General features: G+C 41.2%; 2 protein-coding genes across 6 annotated transcripts in view; one reads left to right on the plus strand and one right to left on the minus strand.

Moving 5' to 3' along the window:
- The window catches only part of LOC115576899 (potassium voltage-gated channel subfamily H member 7-like), a 73540-nt gene extending 68924 nt beyond the window's left edge, over positions 1–4616 (plus strand). For all 5 annotated transcript variants that reach the window (XM_030409523.1, XM_030409526.1, XM_030409525.1 and 2 more), the window contains one exon: positions 1473–4616. In XM_030409523.1, the coding sequence (XP_030265383.1) occupies positions 1473–1736 (264 nt within the window). In that variant the 3' untranslated portion in view covers positions 1737–4616. The remainder of the gene's footprint in view (positions 1–1472) is intronic.
- On the minus strand, positions 4604–12053 carry gca (grancalcin). Its single transcript, XM_030409528.1, has 8 exons — positions 11885–12053; positions 9202–9456; positions 8975–9044; positions 7371–7414; positions 7075–7222; positions 6284–6397; positions 6060–6118; positions 4604–5482 (listed from the first exon to the last, which is right to left on the minus strand). The coding sequence occupies exons 1-8, from the start codon at positions 11906–11908 to the stop codon at positions 5456–5458; spliced, it is 741 nt and encodes a 246-aa protein (XP_030265388.1). The 5' UTR covers positions 11909–12053; the 3' UTR covers positions 4604–5455.
- Positions 12054–18496: the final 6443 nt, after the last annotated feature.

Consider the following 18496-nt stretch of genomic DNA (forward strand, 5'->3'; position numbering starts at 1 on the left):
GTATTTCTAAGTCAAGAATATGCAGTAAAATAGTATTAGTAAGTGAAGTGAAGTTTGAGGTACAGAATGAAAAGCGCCCAGAGAAGAAGTTCAAGTGCTTGCACAGGTTCGACTCCTGCCTCGTCCTGCCTGGAGCCGAAGGGGGGGGGGGCTGCGTCCCCTCCCCGGGGTTTCTCAGAGATGGAAGCAGGGGGTTATGGGAAAATGAACCATCAGCAACTACATTTATATTGAAGTGTGAGGACGTGACAGTTTTAAAGGTGTTGTGAGTCATCAGAGCAGGAGGAAGTCTTTGCGTTAACGCTGGATGAGTTTCATCAAACTTGCTCATTACATCACGTCATGTTTCAATCAATCTTTATCTGTTAATTTCATAATTGCCAAGAAAAGTCATCTCATGACACGTTCCAGACTGAGCAGGTCTACAGCAAACTCCTTGATGACTTCATCTGCAGAGAGAGACATTTCCCTCATGAGCAGCAGCTGCTGACAGAAGAGAGAAGAGACAGGGTCAAGAGTTGTTCATATTAGAGTCCATATTAAATATTTATCTGTTATCTGTTTCCCAAATATATTGGTATGTGTGTGAATGTGTAAATGAGAAGCATTAACTTGCAGCACTTTGTAGAAGAAGCTTTATAAACTTCACTCCACTGACTTGTATTAGTTCACGGGGCAGAGCTGCCACATCCAATATGGCGGCGACATCGATGTATCTCTGAAAAACACAAGTAATTAAACATGTAAATTTTTCAGTCTTTGAAACCTTGAATTCGAGGAAAATAAAGCACATATTAATCAGGATTGAAAATAATCATTACTGGCAGCCTTTGAATGTTTAGTCCTGAATTTAAATCATTGTTTTCTTTTAAAAAATAACTGACCTTTAAAAAATGGAGTGTCATTTTAGTAAGCTTATGAAAACATTGGTGTTTGAAATGATGGAGATTTAAACTTGTACTTCCATGAATGTCCTGCACTATTGTCCACATAAGGTTTGGACACTGATGGCCACAGTCCTTGTCACATGAAAGTAAAACTGTACAGTATAGCTGGCAGTAAGTTTTTCCATCCGTCCATAATTTGTGCAAAATTGATTAGATGTAATGTTTAAGTGCATTATTATTCATGTCCAGAGAGGCAACAAAGAATCATTTGGTATTAAAAATACTTTAGATTTGACTTACTGAAGTAAAAACACATGTTTGTAGAGGCATCTTCAATGATTCAGTGATCGTCTGCTTCCTAATAAGTATTCAAACTTGAGTCTGTATTCTGCTGCGAGCTGTGAAAACTGAGCCATGTTAAAACTGTAAATGTTTCCAGTTCCTATCAGACTGTGTCAGGAGTGGGTCAGCTGCTTCTGTCCAAACACACATTTGTACGGTGTCTGCGTGTCGTCTGTTTCCTCTCATCTATCTGTCTGTAGTGTCTCTGCCAAATGGCTCATGACGCCCACTGTCTTCCCTCAGAGCCCCGGCCCAGAAAAGGCCCAGAACAATTCCAAAGAAACCTCCCCGGTCCTCCTTCACACAGAGACTCTTCCAGACGGGAACTTCGCCGCCACACACACAGAGCAGAGACACACACACAACAACAGCGTGGACTCTCTAGAGCAGCCGCAGCCTCCCAGGTTCCCCTCGGGCCGACAAGCCTCTCTACCTGACGTCCCCAGCAGCTCAGGAATGTTGGGACTCCACAGGCCAGTTTCTGACCCGGGGCTTCCAGGAAAGTAGACTGCCGGTCTTCTCTCAAAGCTTGACTCAGGGTCTAAGAAAGAGACTGAATATGCAAAGGAAACAAACTGTAGACTTTTCTTCCATTCCTTTTGGGAAAATTCTGCCCCGCCCTTCCAACTCTCTGATGTATAAAGTCCATTTATACAGAGGTATTTATACACTATATTATTAACATGTGTAAAGTCATCATCTACCGTGTACATACTCCAATAGAACACTGCCAGCAACACGAGGCACCTGATGTGCTTTTTCTAAAGAGAGATATGCATGTTTCTGTTTCTCATGGTTCCTTTTAGTTTCTGGTGCATGTTCCTCACACACACACACTGCAAACTCACCGGGCAATCAGGTGTGATCTTGGCATGCTTACAGACTACTGTAGCTATCAAGTCTCATTTTGTACGACTCTCTCCCTCTCCGTGGGGACAAAAAGCTACTTGAAACTCCCTCCGAGGCATTTCTATACTCCACACCGCAGCTTTGAAGCTCATCTTTTATCTGCAGCTCCGAAACGTTCTGCGACAATGGAGATCTGTCTGTATATTTAGCGTGCCTACTGTACACAACATTGCCACAAACTCACTTCTTATTCAGCTCAAAGTCCAGACCGCAGTGGAACAATAATGTGTGTCGACATCCCATAGCACAACAAGACTCTTGTCAGTCTTTGAGAGCAATAATGATGAAACGAACTGACTTTAATACGCTCTGGCGGCTATTTTATACAAACCAGAGCGAAGAGAAAAAAAAAAACACAGCATTTTATGTTGTGAATTTATTTGTTAGGATCTGTCTCAAACATCAGGGCGTTTCAGTGGGTCACTGTAAATGTTCAACACAACAAACTGAATGCTTAAATTGTGGATTTTAGTAGATTTAAAAACATAGAATCACCTTATAACCACCTGCATCATGTCAATATTACATAAGCTTGGTTGTGGGGTGTTTGCAGTCGCAGTCAGGATGAGTAACGGACATTAACGCCGAGGCAGTCTGGAGATTTTAATGACTTCTTCTAATACTGTTACATCATCTGTATCGGCCAGTAAGAGCTTTAAAATTAAATATAATCATTATCCCGAAATGAACATTTCTGTCTGGAGCTGAGTTTATTCCTTCTTGCAGACTAACCTCCCCATGTCGGTTTAAAGCTGCTGTAAGACTGGTCGTCGTTTTAGCTTACCTCCTGTTCTTTTTGCAGTTAGCAACGCCCACCCTCGTCTCTACGTCACCTCATGAACGTAAACATTATGATACACAATCATAATGTGTGAAATGAAAAGAGAAGCACTTTTCTACAAGCTCTGTAGATGTTATCTTTAAAAACATTTAAATTACATGTTTTTTCTCAGTAACTAGTTACTTCCCAACATTCAACAAAATACAGCTCTGCAAGTTTCTTAATGTGTATTTTTGACCCCCCTTGTTGAAGTACATTCCTCGATTATTCTGTCACAGAAAAAGAAAGGTTGTAGAAATGATTAAAACCCCCAAACTGCCCTGATTTAATGTCCTCTACAGGTGTGTATGTAAATGACTGCAACTGTCAGACAGGAAGTGACGTCCTGAATCTTCTTCACAGCCGGAGGGGAACTCTTGACTATTTGGTTGCATGCTTTAGGTCTTCCATTATCTTCTTAAACAAGTACAACTTAATCATCACTAACGATGCATCGTCAGAAAAAACCTAAACATAAAAATAAAAAAAATGAAGAAAAAAAAAGTTCATGTTTGGGGCCGAGGACGCAGCTCAGCCTTCAATAGCCTTAGCTTTATAAGCCTGCTCTAGCCTTTACAAACAACATGGATCCAATGCAACAGACACCTGCTTCTCCACCGTCACACATGTAAATGTACTGAACCTGAACGTTTTTAGGCTGAACTGCATGACGAAAAATTAGCCATTTTAGATTCCTTAACCACGCGAATTCCCACACGAGCTCATGTATTGCATGGAGACCGCACTCGAACTTAATTACTGAAAAGGTCTCGATCAGCTGTGTGTGTGACATGTATCGACGCATAAGGTCCAGCACATAAAACTCAACCAGAGATTTAGAAAGAACGGTTAGACCTATTTTTCTAAAAACAAAGTATTTAATTTGCCATTATTTTTCTATGTGACTTGTTTGTTTTTTAAACAGCCCCTGGTGTTAGTTAGAACGGTGTGGACTGCTGGTGGGATGATGGTGATGAATGCACTGCAGAGCCTCTCAATGTAGCAGCAAGACGTCAGTGACGGGCGACACTTTGAGCTTCGTGCTGTTGAAATTGTTTGTCTCGAGTTGATATTGCACATTGATTTTCATGTTTCTCCATTTTACCGTCTGAACTCGTTCAACTCTTTACTGTCACATGAAGTCCAATGGAAACCTCCTCACCCCTCGGTAATTACATCAAACGCTCATGTTTCCTACGCTTCGGGAGGAGCCGAAGTGAAGAGGGGATGGCAGGATTAAGACGGACAACGCAGATGTTTCCAGCAGAACGCGGGGTGTTTTCTTTGATAAGCTTTCTTTCCAGAGCACAGATGTAGAACAAAAGTTGCTGAGGCCTAACTCGACACGCCCAACGTCCTGAAAAGAGTCGTCCACTGAACTTTCATGGGATTTGCAAACTTTTGCACAGAGATTAGAAAAACTTGCTGTACTGGATATAAATGTCACTTTTTAAATCTAGTGCTGTTCACAATTGTTTTTATGCATTTTTTAAATGTTTGCCACTGTATTTTATACAATGCAACACTTAACAGCTAATTTGAATGTTTCCGTTCTTAACTATATTTAAAGAAAATAAATATATTGTGTAAATAGACTGGGGAAAAAAAATGCGCAATTGTATAAATGAATAAACAGAATGCATACTGATTAAAAAGTGTTTATTGTGAGTAACAAAATATGACTTTTACTACAACAATGTGTCATGCAGAGCTGACTTTACTGCAGTTTTTACAGGTGAAAATCTTGAACAGAATGTTTACAGCATTTGTAGCTATATAATAATAATAATTTCATATCTCAGTATCATTAATAACAGGTGTCAGTGTGGATTTAACACAGTCACTTTGGCTTGTTGTGAAGCTAAACTACATCTATGATCTACTGTCCTTTTATAAAACAAGTGCACAGAATATCAAACATGACAAATCATAAGTCATGATGCTTCCATTACTATAAAGTTATACTTTTAATATATTAGAACATACATTCGGAGATTATAATGGCACAATAGGTAAACAGGATCCTTATACAATCAGTTCACATTGCAGTTTCCGATAGAAGCCAGAGCTTATTATTCACACTCACATGATGGTTAGTAGATTAATTCCTACATTATTCCACTGAAACCTCCATTCTTTGACTTTCATAATATACTGACACTAATCTGCTTTTATTTAGAAAAAAAAAATCACATAAGGGCTTTAAAGACACCGACATGTTTATCTATTATATTCCCTCTAATGATGATACATACTGTGTATATGTATGTGTGTGTGTGCGCACCTGATACACCTTCAGCACGTCCCTGTGTCACATACAAGACTAAAGCATTACAGCAAGCATTACAAGCAATGGGTACTTCTCCGTCACGGCTCATGACAGCTCAGTCCGATATACTGGCCTCCCTCTGCATTGCTGTGAGGCAGCGCTCCGCAACCCACCGCCGAGTGGTTCGTTAAATGCCCTGACCTCGTGGTGTGGGACACACAGCAGCACTTAGATGGCCATGGTGCAGAGGATGAACTGTGGACAGGGAGAGCAGAGACAAGTGTGTCAACGACCGCAGAGTCGTTTTGTGAAATCACCTGCAGGAGCGCAACGGGAAATGCTCATTAAAGCTGCACTCTTGCTGAGACGGCAGGTCATTACAGCGAGGGATGAAGAGCAAAAAGTTGGGTGATTTATCTGTGCACCAGGGGCCGTAACATTTAAGTAAGTAGGACCAAAATACCTGGTTTTAATCAGGTGGAATTAGGGGCTGTACCAAAATTATTAGGGGCCAAAAGTGGTGGAGGAACAACAGGTTTTTTAGTTTTATTTTTTGGGAAGGAACCCTTTCTGAGTGGCAGGGTGAGCCCGTTTATACTTGGCATTAACATCGTTCCGAGGTGACATATGTCAGGCTGAAACAAGTGATTTATGACAGGTGGAAAATGTTCAAATTCAGAATGATTTGAATTCATTCATAATGCTCTGCAGGCTCTAGTGGAACATGAGCTTCATTCTAGTAGTCTCTCACACTTTGATACAGCTTAAATAAACTGTAGGATGGAGTGAGAGCAACACAAATAAAATCGGACTTTGTGAGAGGTGGACTTACATCATCATACTGGAAGTTGACAGAGCCCTGATGCATGGTATCTCTCCGCCGGAAGTTGTCTGTAACGGGAAGAGCAAACGCTCACAGCACGATTTCAATAAAGCACCTGAACGTTACGACACTTCAGAGATGACGCCGGGGATTCCAGGTGGAGGAAAAACCACAAGCAACGCACAGAAGTTGGGTTATTTCCGTCCGCCACTGATCCCGGCTCTGTTTCTTACCTGTGAGAGCTCGCAGTTTGACACAGCAGGCCACGTAGTCATCGAAGAAGATCCTCCCTCCTTTGTTGTAGCGTTTGATGATGGCGTTCAGAGCCTGAGGACTGACACGGTAGCCTGAAAAACAAAAAAAGTCAGAGTCACTGAACCTTTTTTTTCTTATTTCAACATTCTTTCCTGTGAGGCTGTGGGTGAAAAGAGCAACTTCACACGACTGTAAAGCCCTATAATCTTTTTAAAAAAACACTGAAGGAAGTGAGTTGGTAAAATATGATGATAAGATTAATATCCTGAAATGTTGTCTCGTTCGCCGACTTCCCCATCTCAGAGGTACCGCGTGAAACACACAGTTACCGTGAGTAATCTGGATTCTCTGGATTTTTATCATTTTTGGAAACATTTGGAACAATCCAAGTACACAACTCAACAAAATGAGTCAAACGACCTGATTAAAAAGCAACTACAAGTCGCAGATATGTTTGTTCCTCCATCATAACTCCTGCTCTTAAAGAGCTGCCTGTCAATGTTTGATGAATAGATGTAATAAAACATTTGAATATGGAGCATGTGTAGTAATGTTTTCCTCTGTTGAACTGTGGATAATATTCAGCATGTGCCTCTACTGTGATCACAGGCACGATAAGTCAGAGAGGGATCGCTCTAATCGGCTCATATTAAAGCCTAACTGACTCCTATGAGGTCTAATTAAGTGTCATTAAACATCCTGATCAACGTCGGACCTGTCATCCCGATCATGTTAATCATCCATCATGTTAAACCGTTCAACCCCTCACCCATAGAGCTGATTGCCTGACTCATCTCGTGAGGCTCCACGGTTCCGCTCCGGTCCTGGTCGAACATCATGAAGTTCTGCTTCCAGCCGTTCAGAGCGGTGAAAAGCTCCTTGAACTCGTTGAAGCCCATCTTGCCCGTGAAGTCCCTCTGGTGGACGCGTGGTTAAGATTTAATAACAGCTGACTCAGAGGAGGGGGGGAAGCAATGAAGAAAGCGGCTGCTCCGAGGCTGAACCGCAGCTACTGTTAATATGTCACATCACTGAGGACCGGAGGTGTCGGTACAAAAAGGATACGTCGAGCATTGCGATCATGATCCTGCACGTCTCCAGGCTGAATGCTGTGAAGACAATAAAACAAGTGCGGGGTTAGATTCTGCTGGCGGCTCCGTTGGATTGATTCTGACTCGTGTGATCCAAACATTTCCCATAACTCCAGAGTGTTGGGAAGTCTGAGAAGACAACATTGATGAAAAAAAGGATTCACAACACGTTTTTCATCTGGAAAAACTTTCACAACGTTCACTAAAAGCTTTATGTCTCAGCCTCTGGAGCAGATGGAAGCTCAAAATAAATGTTTAAAAAAAAAAGAGCTTAACATTGGCTTTAATTTGACATAATGATGTTCATTAACAGACCACAATGCATTTCTACAGCCACCAGTCTTGAAAGTGAAAACATCATCCAAAACACACTCAGGCTCCACAGGGAGAAACACGCAAAGGTCGCTCCCGTCATAACTCATGACGACAGACAGCGAACGCTTCATTCACAAACCACAATAGAGGCTTCATGACATGACATCAGGCGCAGATGAGTCATTTAATGGTATAATCTGATTGTAAACATTAGCTGTACAACCTGCTTTTGTATTAGGAGGCATGTTCACACAAACCTCCTGAGGCTTAAAAGTTTTCTCCTGACAAAAAGCTGCTCATACTCCGCTGATTGCTGCAGGTAATGTGCTCATGTATCAGCGTTGTGTTAAAATACCACTTAAAAGCTCATTTTGGTGCCAGGGGAGTGATTAAGGATCCAAAAAGCCGTTTTTTTTCCCGCTCCCTAATCTCCCCAACCTTTCCTCACGCCACTTGGTTTAACATTTCATTAAGTGTTAATTAAATACAGACAAAGTTAAGGCTGATTTCTCTTCATTACCCAAAATAAATTGGTGTCACATGAAACATTACACGTCAGCTTTTACCACAATCCCACAGTATCAACATGCAGGTGTCTGATGGGAGATACAACCTACTTGCCATAAAAAATATAGCAGTTTTTTTAGCTGACGATCCTGTATTGGTATACTCAGGTGCTTTGAATATACTGTACAATTTCATTGTACTTACAACTCCTGTATTTATTTGTGGTTTATCTTCTAATAGTCACAGTACCTGATGATGACAATAGGTACAGGTACTGCTAAGGTGTGTCTCTGCTTTTGTTTCATGTCTGAAGAAAGGCTTGCAGCAAAACGTCACATGGTGGTAATTAATAGTCGGAGTCGTGTGGAATCTGTGACGCATATTTTAAAATAGTTTTACATACTGTTCATCCTTGTGCTCTTGTTAATTGATAAATCATTTGTTTCACATGAACTCACACAGACATGCCAGCAAACGTTGCGCACACTGTCGATGTGTTTCAGTAGTGGTTTAACAAGCCGTCGCTCACTTCCCCTCCAGGGAATCCCCACCTGACTGTTCAGGAGTCCTCTAATTCGCTACTACAAATCCAAGAGCGTGTGACGGCATGTTGCATTCTTTGGCTGTCCAAGAAGAATAAAAAAATCACTTGAGGGCATTAATCTGAACTGAGCGATATAAAATAGCTCGCAAGGAGGGCTGCGATTATGAAGTCAATCATCCTCTTGTGTGGAAGGGAGAGAGTGGTGAACTTACGGGTGTAGCTGCCAGTGAAACCAGACTGGGTCAGACACCTCTGGAGCTCCTCAGCGTCGATTTCACCGTCCTGCACAGAACAGGAAGCGGTATTCAGACATTTTAACTTTTTAACATAAAAAAAATAAATAAAGTTTTAAGGAGACTGGTCTGCTGGTCAAGTGTGAAGTGATGAGAGCAGAAAAACAACAAATAAAGTTATTCAGCTGACATTTCTCCACACTTACCTGGCCTGCGATGGCTGTGAAGTAACCCCACATTGGATCATTGGCGGCTGGTTGTGGGGCGCCGTATGTACCTGGATAGCCTCCTCCATAGGGGGAGGGATATCCTCCCTGGCCTGGTGCGCCTCCCATTGGCCCACCCATGGGCCCACCCATGGGGCCCCCCATGTGGCCTCCCATGGGGCCTCCCATTTGACCTCCTGGCATTCCTTGAGGCGGCATCCCCTGAGCTGGCATGCCTGGCATCGGACCCCCATACTGAGGCAGAGAACAGACACAAAGCAGGTCAGATCAATTTTGTTTTGGACCGTAAGTGCGACAAAATGTTAAAGGAGACATTTAATTCTCATTTCCAGGTTCATAATTTTATTATGTGTTGCTACTAAGGGTTTCATGATTTCGATTTTTAATCGAAATCGACCGAAATTAAGTCACAATCTCTATTTTCGAATTAAAAAATGGAATCGTCGATGCTGCCACGCCCCCGTGTCACGTCCGGTCAGCTTGCCACGTGGAAAAAAAACACACGTGTTGAAGTGCTGCAAGTCAACCTCCTCTAACTTAGCTATTAGCTACAGCCAGTCAAACGACAGCATGGTGTTACACCATTCCTGTTCAGCTCCCTGACCGTGGTTGGGAAGCACAGGGGAGAAGATTTCTTCCAGGGCCGAAGTTTGTGTTTACCTTCGGGGTGAGCCCCCTTTCACTGGTCAGGAAATAATACCAGGGAGCTTTGCTGTATGTTGAGGAGCCGTCGCCTTTATTCACAGCCAACCTGCAGCCTGTATTGTACACTTTACTGCTGTCACTACTACTGCTACTTTCACTTCTCCTTCCTCTCCCATTCATTCACTGTCCGCACGCACGCACGCTTCCTCACTCTCGCTCGCCCACTCACACCTTACCCACACACACACCTCACGCACCGCCCTATTCCTGAAAGGGGCTACGCCACTCTTACAACAATGGCAACTAGATGGCAGGTTATTATGTTTAAGTTTCCAACTGACTGAAAATATAAGTTATTGTTACATTTTGTTGTTAATAAATGTTGTGGTACATTGCGAACAAAAGGTCAGCTACTATACTGCATTGCATAAAAGTCTAGTCTACAAATGACATAGCAACCTGTGTTTTAAATGTAAAAATAGAGAATGGAACAGTGACCTTAGAATCAAAAATGTAATTGAATCGAGAATTTGGAGAATCGTGACACCCCTAGTTGCCACTAGAATGGGTTTACATGCTTTAATGCTAAAGAAACGCATCAGCTTTCTCACCCTGTCCGGTGTTGCAGCACTGTTTAAGGCAGGGGGCCCCCAAAAAACACAGTCTGCTCTGATTGGTCAGTTCACACACGCCTGAGCTAGCACCGCTCACTTTGTTGCTTTTTCGGCTCTGACATGTATTCAGCTTATGGTCTTCAAATGTATTATGCAAATGTGTGACATGGAGATGAAGTGATGTCACTAAGTCACGGAATTAAAGGGCGTAACTACGGCCGAGCAGTTTCAGGCACTTCAGGAGCAGTGTTTTCTGTGGGAGAGAGGAGTTCCCGTGGGCACAGACTTAGGGCTTTTTACTTTTAAGACCATTGACATGCATAAGTACTTACAGTGTATAACACACTTAAAGAAATCAAAAAACACATAAAAGGTCTTCTTTAAGAAGAGGGCAAAAAAGATAGTTTGCACGTTCAGGTGGGATTATAGTTATAGTTAGATTCACCGTGAGTATAACCAAAGTTTACATGATTCTCTCTTCCTTAATGTTCATCGTCATAATAATAACAAATGTGGTTCCGGTGTCACTGAAAGACGATGAACACTCCCTTCGCTTCAAATATACAAACTTGCCGATAAACTTCTTATGCAAATGACTCAGTTCTGCAAACAGAAACAATCGAATGTCTACTTAAAATACAAACATTTTACATGACTGCTGTCTCTCATGTGATCATCTTATGAAGACTATCCCACATTAAAGCATGCACCGTTTTGGATTTAAGTGTATGTGTATGAACTTTGACCCTGTCACCTTTGGAGGCCAGTTGATGGCTTGATGGAAGACACTGTTGGTTTGCTAAAACTTACTTCAAGCTTCTCTTAACAATCACTTTCAGTCTCACTATGAATCAAGAACTTTTGAAAGACTCTCCAAACAGTAAATACAATAAAAAAAAAAACAGGATGTGGTTACCTCCTCCCTGCAATCAATGTGTCAAAGTGCATTCACCAGGACACTTATAATGACACCAGGTATTTGTAAGAGTTATATCTAGATAATCGTATTAGAGTATAAGATTCATAATCCTTTAAGAGGGTTTCGATAAGCACATCGCACTGCATGTCGAGCCTCTTCACACTCGCATGCAGTGGGCTACGGTTACTGTGGTTTCGCCCCTCAACACTGTGGGATGTTCATACCGGAAGACAGAGTTAAATGTTAATTCCTGATAGCTGTGAACGCAAACATGGCTCTTAACTTACAAAGGAAACTGAAACAAAGTCTTCTACTGTGGTGTATGTGTGTCTACACTTCTACAGGAGGCAGGAGAACATGTCACAGCACATCTTCGGACTAATTATCGGAAATTCACTGACACACGAGCCCCGCGCTAGCCTTTACGCTAGCCAGTGCAGCTCGCTAATCACCATAATGTCACGGTCACAGGTCATTTACTCACCCCACCGTAGCCTGGATACGCCATTTTGTGATATGAAAACAAGCTGTCAAAAGTTTAAAATCTTTGAAGTGATCCTGTCGTTGAATTGTACACGGTGCTAACTTCCGATAAGTCCGAAACAGACGCTACATCACATCCGAGCCGTCCAAAGATGCCGGAAGTGATTGACTGACCGCGCAGATAGACCAATGAGTGAGAAGGAGTAGGAGAAGCCCCGCCCACCAGCTGCGTAAGTATTTAGTGTGCGGCTTTTAGGTGCTGCTCGAAAATTTTAGCCACCAGTGAACGACGGTCGAAAGGATGGGAAGTCAGAGATGTAAGAGTAAAACTATTAATCAAAATAAGTAATGAGATTACAGAAATGATCAATTCATCAAACTCATTGCCTCTATGCGCCCCAGCTCCTGAATGTCATGTTGAATTATACTATACTATTCCTATATACTATAAAGTTAGGATGCTGCACTTTCCCAGTATTTCAACTCACCCTGAAGAACTTCCCAATGTTCTTTCCCTTGCGGCCTTAAAAGCGTGTTTTTGACTTTTTAATGGCGGAGATTTTCTGTGCAAATGCACATAATCTAAAATATAACATGTTGGATGCTTTTACAAAGCTAGAGATCCAGTCAACATGTCTGTAAAGCTTTTTAACTTCGGGGAAACGATTCGGGCTGTTCTGCACTGCTTCCTTTCACCACTAGATGGTGCTGTTGGGACTTCTGCTATTGCCATGACTGTATTTTATTTCTACAACAACTAACAAACTTTCTACAACAACTTGTAGAAGAACGTTTTGATAGAGGCAGAATTAACCAAAACTGCTTTGAAGCATACAACTACACACCGAAGAGTGGCATAAAATACATTTGAAGCGTATTACATTAAACAATAAAGTACATTTATGAGACGTTTATTTTCTGCTCAACTTTCTAAGGAATATCAAACTCTCTTGTTATCTATCGGTTGTCGGCATTATTAAGCTTGAACAAAATAAATGCTCACAAATCACGTGTGATTTCTATCTCAAAGGCTGTCATCTGTGATGGGATTTACAAGCTAGGTGAGTATCCACATCCCTGAAAGTGATCGGAGGAGACACACCTGTCCTCAACTGTATTTCACCCTTCAGTAGCACTCCGAGGAAGCGTACTGTGAACTCTACTGTAAAGCAGCGTATTCCGTTATGCAGGAAGCAGGCGGTCAAGGTTGCAGAGGATGTCACAACTTCCTGTTGAAATCTACTGCGGTGTCTCGTGGCTCTGACTTAACCAAACATCTGTGCTGGGAGGTGTCCACTATCCAAACCGCAGGGGCATGACAGACAGATTAGTTAAAGTGTGAGTGGGTCTGATAATGGGATACAAGGGCATACACTGGCAGCTATGAAGGTGAATATGTTGTGATAATATATGGGAGCTTGTCTTTTGTGAAACACCTAATGCACATGACAGTGGCTTTTAATGCGACATGGTATGATTACAGATTTGAAGATTTTATAAACAAGCAATGGGAACACAAAGTCTTCAAGCCATTGCGTTATGAGTGATTTCTTTCTGTGCTGTTTTTCATTCACATATATCTTCTTAAATTCTATTTCCTTGTCTTGCAAACATGGACTTCCTGACAAAACCGTCATTATCACAATCTTAGTATAAGATATTAGAAAAATATTGTTATTGTCAGGTATAATGACCCTTACAATTTGCTTTCAGTGCACTGAGAGCTTGGGCACTTACTGTATGTTTTTTTGTATCTTCAAACTGAAATACATACATGTTTATGATAAATAATAGTATGAGTAGAGTGGTTAATGTGTTTTCGTGCAGACCTACCCTTAGCAAAAAGTAGTTTATTCAAGTGTACAACAAGTATACTTATTTTACACTAAAACTGAGGCAGTATACTTGAAGTGTACTTTTTATATACTACATTTTATATACTTAAGAAAAGTATAGTGAAGTATACTTGGCTTATACTGAAAAGTATAAAGAATAGTCTAAGACTAAGTACATTAATACTTAGACTTATACTTTAATATTAAAGCTTATACTTGTACTTTAGTATACTGTGGACTGTGGCGCAAAGACTCTTGGGTATTCTGTTGTTGTTAGTGTAATTATGGTTTGTGAATAACATGATGTGTAAGACGGTTGCTGGTTAATTCACATCCTTGTTCTGTGGTTAAATTGTGTCGAATTAACAAAGATGATAAAAATGTTGGCACCATGAGTGAAGGGGTGTTTTCCGGGAGAGACTTCCCGTCCGTCAAGCTGTGGGTATGTATGGTAATAAATGGTGAATCTCTTGCTAGAGCTTCTCACATTGCAAGTGGTAATACTTACAATATCTTGATGTAAGTACAGGGAAAGGTTGAGTCATTGAGTTGTGCTTACATTTAATTTAGCAGAATAAAAATGTTTTTTAATACACACATTTGCCTTGAGGTATTACCCCTGTTATAAACTTACATGTTAATAAACTAAAATGTGGACTAGAAGTATATACTTAGTACACTAGTAGTATATAGATTAGTGTTCTTGTTGTATACTTGAAAGTGTACTTCTGTAAACTTAAAATGACCTTATAAAGTATACTTAAAGTATACTTTTATAAACTTAAAATGTTCCAATTTAGTCCGAAGAAGTATTAAATTAGTATACTTTCTAGTATGCTACAAGTACATGGTCCATAGTATACTTGCTATACTTATACTTATACTCAAGCATACTTAATAAAATGAACTTCAAGTATACTACTTTTTGCTAAGGGTAGAAACAGTGTGGGAATCAGCTGTTGCTACTCACAATAAGTACATTTGTCACAAGAGAGAAACCTGGACATATCACTGTCGATGGAGTAAAACGGAATATAGAAATTGTCAAGCCCTCATCTGAGGATTGTAAACTGAGTCTTTTGCGGAAGATCGAGAGTGATGGGGGTCACATGGGAGAATTTGGGAAGAACTGCTGCAGCGTTCTGGATACACTGCAGCGGTTTAGTCGCAGTGGCGGGGAGTCCAGTCAATACGAGCAGATACACACAGTGTAATGGAAGCTTCACTGACCCATTTTTTAAACACCACCGATTCCCTCACAGTCCCCCAAACAATAACTTCCCAACTCGATCGCTATTCAACCTCAAGCCAAGAATGCAATTATGGCACCGACACTCACGCCACATCTGGAGAAATCAAAACCAAGCACCCCTGTTTATCCCCGCGAATAAACACTGGACCTCTCCCTGAGAAGAACTGGTTACAGTCGGGGATTTTCAAGTGCCAAATACCCAGCAGCCATTGCAGGAAGTAAACAGTGTTATGTGCTCGAGTGATGATTAATGACTATGAGATTAACCTCACTTCTTCTATGTTGTGCAACTTTGGACTAACAGAAACATTTGGAGCCTGACCTATGCCCATTGTTTCGTATTAGAACTGGACCAACAATAAGTCAAACAACAATAACTGTCATGATGTATTACTTGTTTCAGTCATTTAATCAGGCAAACACTGCAAATATTTCACATCCTAAAGTGCAAAGATTGACCTAAATATCTCGGAGGTTTGCAATGTTTAAAGACGTCGCCGTGCACTCTCAGAACCTTGGACGGACATTGTAAAATATTGATAATTAAAGGGCAACTCCATCAATTTTACACAATCAAGTGTGTTTACAGGTCTTGGAGTGCATACTGCAAGTGTGTAGAAGTGGAATAAAGCCTTTTGTGGCTCCAGGAGAAGCTACTTGTAATCCAATAAATTGCCTCCAGTGATGTCACTTAGTGTCTTGGTTGCATTGTGGGTAATGTATGCACCAAACAGTCCACCGGTTTGGACTCATATGGATCATGTGTTTAAGAGCAAATGATCACAATCGATCCAGCAGAACCAGAGATGTCACCTTTTCATTCCACACATTCTGCAGCCTATATTACCCACAATGCAACTTTGCCACTTGTGAAATCAGTGACGTCACGGGAGGCAGTTAATCAGATTACATGCAGCTTTTTCTGGAGCCACAAAATGCTTTTTACTACTTTTTTTTTTCTACGTGTGTTGCAGTACTCCTCAAGACTTGTAAATCCCTTAATTTGGAAAACTGGTGGACTGACCCTTTAATTGTGGGCTCATTTCAAATTGTTAGTATTTTTTTCTCATTTTGAGTTACTGATAAAATGTATTGTTCTGTAGGCAACAATGGACGAGAAAACATCGTACGGCAGAGATTAAAAAACATCCTTGAATCTAATTTTATGTACGAGATATGACTTCCTAAAAAACAACTGTACACAGATTTAAACGACCTTTTCAATCACAGCTCTTTAAAGCGCCAACGGCTGTTGTCTTTCCTATTCAACTGTATCGCTCCAAATAAGACAAAATGTGTCCAAAGTGACACCTATAAACGTTTTTAGTGTCAGCTAAATGGAGGCATCTATGAGGTGACGCTCATCAAACAAGCCATGCTGCATTAGGGGTAGCATCCACTGTCTGTTTGTTTGCTGAGGATGTCCGGTGCGAGGGGAACAAGTGCAGAATATGATGTCTATTCCTCATAAAGGCACAGCTTTATATTTGTTAAGCTTTTAACAGGCTTTTAGCGTTCACTGGGACTGCTCAGCACTTAGAGTATGTGCAAAGAGGAAAACTTCCACAGTCTGTGGCCACACGCACCAACACCGACTTTATTTCCCCCTTGTTTTGAAGTGTGGTTAACGCATTCGTTTTAAAAAAATAAAGAAAATACATATTATTCATTTGAAATGTGAATACAGTTAACAGGTTTTTACCTTGGAGATTCTCCACCCTTGTGTCCGACAGTCGCGGCATTGTTCTCACGCTGCCTTCAGGAACGAGACCCGAACAGGAAGTTTATTAATGATTATGTAAATACAGTTTGTGCGTTTTATGGCATTTATGATGCTCAGGTTTATAATAGCCTTGGTCCCAGCTACAGCTCTGATGTCATCAGTCGTCCCAACACTTATGTGAAATCATCTGAGGCATCGACAGACATAATGATGAGTGAGAAATGTTGACAAGTCTGAGAGTCTACAGCCACGTTAGCCGCTCTGTGAGCTTTTCAACTAAATGCTAAGATTAGCATCATTACATTTACAAATAATATATAAGCTTCCGGGTCTGAAAGTGAAGCCAATGCACATGCGCCTTAAACCATCATTCTGTCTAAGGACCAGCTGGTGGCGACCCCACTGGTTGCAAAAGAAGTCCAACTGTACAGAATCTTATGAGAAAATTAGCATACTCCTCACTTGATTTATAACCTCAGGAAACATTTTCCTGGTGAGTTTAAGATCTCAGTCACTAGTTTTAGGTCTTCTTCAATAAAGCATGATGTTCATTTTATAAATGATGGTTCTATTTACAGTAAAATAGACGATACAGAAGATTTGCTTCACGGCGTGGCTATCTTGTGATTCTCCAGCCTCTTATCCAAGGGAAACACTTAAAAACCCCCCCCAAAAATGGCGACAGCTTTAACCCCAAACTGCTCGCTTCAAAATGCAAACCACTGTGATGTCACATTGGGTTCACACTTTGTCAGCATGCTAACACTGACACTGCTATCATGTTTAGCTGATGTTTTCTGTGTTAGTTCAGGGTGTTTGTTAGCTCATTAGCACTAGAATCCACTGTCGTCATTCTCATGCTGGCACTCAAAGGAAGATTCAGTCGGGACACATCTACTTAGGCCACTGATGTATGCAACAAATGTCTTAGCAATCCATCTAATAGTAAATAGATTGATATTTCACAACACCGCCACCCCGAGAGGTTAGCACGGTGTGCACAAGTTGAGCAAAGTTGTAGCATGTCATCAAATGCCTCGTGTATTCTGGGCTGTAAAATGGCAGAACACATTGAATTTACTGAACAATGGGACACGTTATCTGCTCAGGAAGTACATCGGTCAGATCAAATTCAGGAAATAACTTTAGTTCCCATTTTGCCTCATCATACATCTGACGATCATTAAAGGATGAAATGGCAATAAACTGAGACGGAATAGTTACAGGGGAGGCGTTCAGCTAGAATGTGGGATCTCGCAGACGGGTAAGCAGCTCAACAAACGGGGCCTGAGTGTTCTCGGCAGCTAAGTATAGCAAATGGGTGCATTTAATGAGGCGCTGAAGCCAGGAGTGTGTAAAGTGTTGCTGGCCGGAGCCCACAGTACCCACAGGTGACAATTATGGGACAACATTAAATGCGCAAATGTAGTGAGACAGTAGCAGAAGTAGAGAAAGAGTCGGAGTCAGCAAACTGACTCAACCGCGTGCATTTGTGTCACAGCAACTTCTGCATAAGTTTACCGATAATAGCTAACATTAGCCTCTGTAACAACCTGACACACCAACCCATGAGTGTATTGTGGCTTGTGAATGAAATGTTTCACTTGTAAAGATGATACTGTGTCATTTCTTCAACCAAACCTCAAAGTGAGATGCGGTAACTTTGTCAGACTATCTATGTTTCGTTGTTTTTGAAACAATGACAATAAACATCTATTCCATCTGAATATTATATATTTCATAAGCTGCTGGTCCTACTGGCAAAACTCTAGTACACTGAGCAAGGGTGTGTTTTAGTACTTA

Source organism: Sparus aurata, chromosome 24 (assembly GCF_900880675.1).
Source record: "Sparus aurata chromosome 24, fSpaAur1.1, whole genome shotgun sequence".
Lineage (NCBI taxonomy): Eukaryota > Metazoa > Chordata > Actinopteri > Spariformes > Sparidae > Sparus > Sparus aurata.

Excerpts from the sequence above, each read along its gene's own strand:
- gca (XM_030409528.1), bottom strand. The coding sequence starts at position 11,908 with ATGGCGTATCCAGGCTACGGTGGG. Across the intron at positions 9,457-11,884 it reads CGTATCCAGGCTACGGTGGG|TATGGGGGTCCGATGCCAGG; the intron begins GTGAGTAAATGA and ends TCTCTGCCTCAG. Across the intron at positions 6,398-7,074 it reads TCAGGCAATCAGCTCTATGG|GCTACCGTGTCAGTCCTCAG; the intron begins GTGAGGGGTTGA and ends TTTGTTTTTCAG.